The sequence below is a fragment of the Protomyctophum bolini genome, assembly GCF_963924005.1.
Source record: "Protomyctophum bolini genome assembly, chromosome: 4".
Lineage (NCBI taxonomy): Eukaryota > Metazoa > Chordata > Actinopteri > Myctophiformes > Myctophidae > Protomyctophum > Protomyctophum bolini.
The window spans coordinates 51,358,874-51,363,924 of NC_137865.1; the positions used below are offsets into that span (position 1 = coordinate 51,358,874).

The 5,051-nt window shown below is 39.5% G+C and overlaps 1 protein-coding gene across 1 annotated transcript; it reads right to left on the reverse strand.

The window, feature by feature from the left end:
• Positions 1 to 230: 230 nt before the first annotated feature.
• On the reverse strand, positions 231 to 3,325 carry LOC308313640 (uncharacterized protein). Its single transcript, XM_080760864.1, has 5 exons — positions 3,125 to 3,325; positions 2,553 to 2,698; positions 2,274 to 2,370; positions 1,751 to 1,837; positions 231 to 572 (listed from the first exon to the last, which is right to left on the reverse strand). The coding sequence occupies exons 2-5, from the start codon at positions 2,632 to 2,634 to the stop codon at positions 506 to 508; spliced, it is 333 nt and encodes a 110-aa protein (XP_080616990.1). The 5' UTR covers positions 2,635 to 2,698; positions 3,125 to 3,325; the 3' UTR covers positions 231 to 505.
• Between the last annotated feature and the right edge of the window lie 1,726 nt (positions 3,326 to 5,051).

Sequence of the window (5,051 nt, forward strand, 5' to 3'; positions counted from 1 at the left end):
AATTGAATTTATTTTATGTATTAATTGTATTTTATATATTACTATGTTATTACTAATTTTATGTATAACTATATTACTAATGGTATTTATTTTATGTATTACTATGTTATTACTCATTTTACTTCATGCATTACAAATTGTATTTGTTTTATGTATTACTGTTATTACTATTTTTATTTTTATGCATTTATTTATTTTATGTATTACTGTTATTACTAATTTTATGCATTACTATATTGATATTTTTATTTATTTTATGTATTGTCTATATTACTAATTATATTTATTTTATCCATTACTAATTTTATTTTATGTATTACTAATTTTTATTTACTTTTATTTTACTATTTTAATTTACTTTTATTTTACTATAATCTATTTTTTTATCGTTCGTTTTATCCATTTATTTATATTATTATCTAGTTATTTATATTGGTTTATTATTATATAGTTTATTATTTTCAAAGAGCCCTGATTGATCACATCTACATATCACCACTACCAGTCAGGATCTGAGTGACTCAGAACCCTGGTGACCTCCAGATGGAGCCACACAGGAGACCAGCAACGTCCTAAAGAAAAGAAAGAAATGCTCATTACTACTTTGTTCATAAAACAATATTGATTGAAATATTTATTAACAGTTTGCAGAATTACAGTACATGTCAAGCACAAACTCAATACAAAGACTGTTAACTGTAAGTGGACGACCCAATTAAGTATTACACTTGTTCACAAGAGGGTCCACCATGTTCAATTCATCAAAACATTTAGAGACGTACAAATAAGACACTTCTATATAGTCAAAGAACAGAACTGGAATTCATCATAAAGGAGGTAAAAAGGGAAAATAAACGTATACAGTGAGGGGAAAAAGGGAGTCAAGGGATTCACATGTCTTAATGACTGTTGGTAGGGCGTTCCACATTTTGGTGGCATAGGAGTGAAAATAATTTAGTCCCTTGTTTGTGCCGAATCTGGGTTGTACATGGTTCGTTGCACTCCCTCTGGTGTTGTGGGTGTGGACTTCGTTTACATTAAGGAAGTATTTAGACAGGTACATGGGTATCTTGGTGGTGTATCGAATCTTGTGGACCAGACCCATTGCAAGATGCTGTACTCTGTCGTCGACCCTAAGCCATTCCAGCCTGTCAAAGTGGGCAGGAGTGAGGTAGTTTCGGGGGGTGAGGCCAAGTAGGAGCCTAACCAGTTTGTTTTGGGAGGTCTGGAGCCTAGTTTTAAGGGCCTTTGAGGTGCTGTGGTACCAGGAGGTGCATGCATAGTCAAATAAACCTTGTACGAGGGCTCCTGTTAAGGTCTTCAAGGTGTTTTTGTTGACCAGTGAGGAGATCCTGTAAAGGAATCTTGTTCTTTGGTTGACTTTTTTGATTACGTTGGTGGCCATTTTATCACCGGAAAGATTAGCCTCCAGGATGGAACCTAGGTAGGTAATTTCATCTTTACGTGTGATAACATTGTCACCAACTCTAACCAAGAAGCCATTTGCCTTGCTGAGATTACTATTAGATCCAAAGAGAATGGATTCAGTTTTTCCCAGGTGTAAAGATAGTTTGTTATCAGCGAGCCAGGTGCAGATTCTACCGAGTTCAGAGCTGAGGGCCTTTTCAACCTGCAGTTTGTTCCTGTCCGAGACTAGCAGTGCCGAGTCATCTGCGAACAGGAACAAGTTGCAGTCACAAGCTGATGTCATGTCATGATCATAGTGTGTGTGCGTGTGTTGTATAGTTACCTTGCTTTGATGTAACTCCAAAGGTGATCAGAAATAGTTGCTCCCTCGGCTAGAAACGTGCTCTTCACCGGCATGATGATCTTGTTCCTAAAAAAAGTCTATAGTCAACCCTAACTGATTACAGAACATGATATAAAAAAACACAACTAGAAGGATTTAGGCCTGTCACAATTACCTAATCGCCAAGTATTTGAGATACTTTTTTAGAGATTAGTCATAATCGTCTCCATGTTGAAAATGTTCATATTGTCAAACATTTTAAATAAATAATGCAAGCAACCGATCTACAAGCTCTAAATGTGTCACTTTGTAATTTACTTCTTTTTTTAGTGTATAAAGTTATTGAATTATGCCATGTGCAGCTTTTTGTTTACAAAGCCTACAAAGCCAAAGTTTTATTTAGAATGTTAGTATGACGCAATTAAATTGTTACTTGTAATTTATTTGAGCGACAATTAAATCGGTCATTATAAAACCTTAAATTCTGACAGGCCTAAACAGGTTCCAGTGGCATGTACCGAACCTTCTAGCTCCGTCCGAGCCTCCCAGCGACCCAGAAGTCCTCAGCGGAAACACCCGGGGAAAGCTTCGGATCTCGGGCATCGGCTGAGATCTCCATTCTAACAAAGAACGAAAGACACACACCCCAAATTAGCTTTGCTGTGTGCGTGCGTGTCCTGTCACAACATACACATGCACTTACAGTAACGTTTAAGAATAGGGATCGACCAATTATCGGCAACGGACGATTATTGGCTTTTTACGAAGCTTAAAAAAGCCCTAACCCTAAAGCGGTTCGTACCGTTGAGTTCCTCACTGAGAAGGCGCAGGTCCGAAGTCCTCCAGCGTCTACCCAGATCTCCGTCCTCCGTCCTCCCATCCATGGACAGACCTGCAGATCTCCATCTCTAGAGGCTCCAGCCTCCAGCTGTGTCTATGATCTCCATCCTGAGAGAGAAAGAAAGAAACCATTAGCTCTACAAGCTCACAACACGTTGCAGTGTGAGCTTGTAGATCTGCTATTTTTGCTGAACGGAATAGGGATGCTGGGGTTGAAGTGGTTAGCAAAAGTGTCATTAAGACTTTGATTAGCTTGGAAAGCTGACAGACATTCAACCAGAGAGCCACTAGGAGGCATCAACACATGTACAGTCCTCAACATCTTTTGTAATTTGTATTCAAGTTGTTACAAAGACCAAGAGGCACGCTCATGATATGAGATATTGACTCTCAAACTATTGTGCAGAGTCATTTAGATTTATCCTAAAATATTTAAAACATTTGGATTACTGTAAATGATGCCATTCTTCGTACCATAACAGTTCAAAAGCAGTTATCCATCCTCAGAAACAAGCAAGAACTATTCCTACTCACAGCTCATCAGAGTCCTCTGAGGAAGCCCCGGGGGGGGGAGCTTTGGAACGGATCTCTGTCCAGGGAACATCAGATCGTCTATCGATATCTCCATTCTAACAAAGAAAAAAACACACACCAAATTAGCCTTTCTGTGTGTGTGTGTGTGTGTGTGTGTGTGTGTGTGTGTGTGTGTGTGTGTGCACTCCCTGTCCAGCAGCCACGTTCCAGCGACGTCTACCGCGATCTTCATCCTAACAAAGAAAGATTGATTAGAGTGACCAAGAGCCAGATATATATTCTATCCTGTCACAACATATATACATAAAACTTATTTATAGAGAACATTTAAACAGAAGCTAAACATATCACTTACAGTAATAAACGTTTCAGTTAGGGTTCTTTTTGACAGGCCTAACAGGGTCTTACTTTGAGTCTTCAGAGGAATGCAGATTCCTGGAGAGACCTGCAGTACATCTGGAAGAAAGACATGGCCGTTATAGTCTATGAATGGCTTCATAGAAAAGAGCTTCGCACATCACTCCCTTGTTGTTGCTGCCAATAGTCTGGATAGTCTATACTTCTTATTCTTGATGACAATTGTTTATGAATTTGATATATTACTATGTGTTGTTGCTTACTGTAAGTCACTCTGGATGTGAGAACTGCCTAAATTGTTGAAATTCCTAGACGTGATCAATTAGGGTCATAGGGTGTGCTCTTCGGTGATAGCAGTGGTGTCAATTGTATATTTTTACAGTCCCACTCCTCCCCATCATATCTTGCGGTGAAGCTGGACAGAACACTGTCCTTTAAACAACACCTGACAGCGTCAAGGGAAAGACCACCACCTGTGCCGCACTTAATTGCAATTTTTTTGAGCGACAATAATCGTCCAGTAAAAAGAAACCTCATAATCGTGAAAGGCCTAGAGCGGTTCTTACTGTGCGGTTCCTCACCGGGCAGGCCCAGGTCCGAAGTCCTCCGGCATCTACACAGTTCTCCGTCCTAAAACAGAAAGAAATAAAGACCAAATTAGCTTTTGTTGAGCTGCATATTCAGAACCACTTAAACACTCTAAAGATTTGATAAAATAGACCTTTAAAGAGACCATTTGGTATATGCTCAGATTTCACTCTACACAAATTGATTTGCCAAACATAGCAGATCTACAAGCTCACAACACGTTGCAATGCGGTGTGAGCTTGTAGATCTGCTAATTTGATCTGCTAATTTGACCCCAGAATAGAGATGCTGGGGTTGAAGTGGTTTAAAAAAAGTGTCATTAAGACTTTGATTAGCTTGGAGAGCTGACAGACATTCAACCAGTGCCACTAGGAGGAATCATACTGCCATGCTATACTTTGTACCATAACAGTACAACAGATATCCATCCTAACAAGAAATATTCCTACTCACAGCTCATCAGAAGTCCTCAGAGGAAACTCCCGGGAGGGAAGCTTTGGAACAGATCTCTGTCCTTCCACGACGTCTACCTCGACCCATCCACCCTAAGAAAGAAAGAACGAAAGATGAATTTTTAAGTGACCAAGAGCCAGATATATGTACATTGTGTCCTTTCACATCATACACAAAATGTAAAGAGAACACTTAAAACAGAAGCCGACCATACCACTCGCAGTAATAGAAAAGTCTAAGTGGTTTCTTACTTTGAGCCGCCTTCAGAGCCCCCCATGCAGATTCATCCATGGACAGCGAGAATTGCAGATGTCCACCTGTAGGGGCTCCGGTTGAGCCGCACAGCATCTGGAATGAAGACATGGTGGTTATAGTCTATGAATGGCTTTGCACATCACTCACTTGTTGCTGCTGCCAATAGGAATGTGTGGCGACAATTGCTGCGTCTGTTTTTTTATAATACATACAATTTATATAGCACTTTTCAAGGTACCCAAAGTTGCTTCACAAAACAGTAAAAACTAATTTA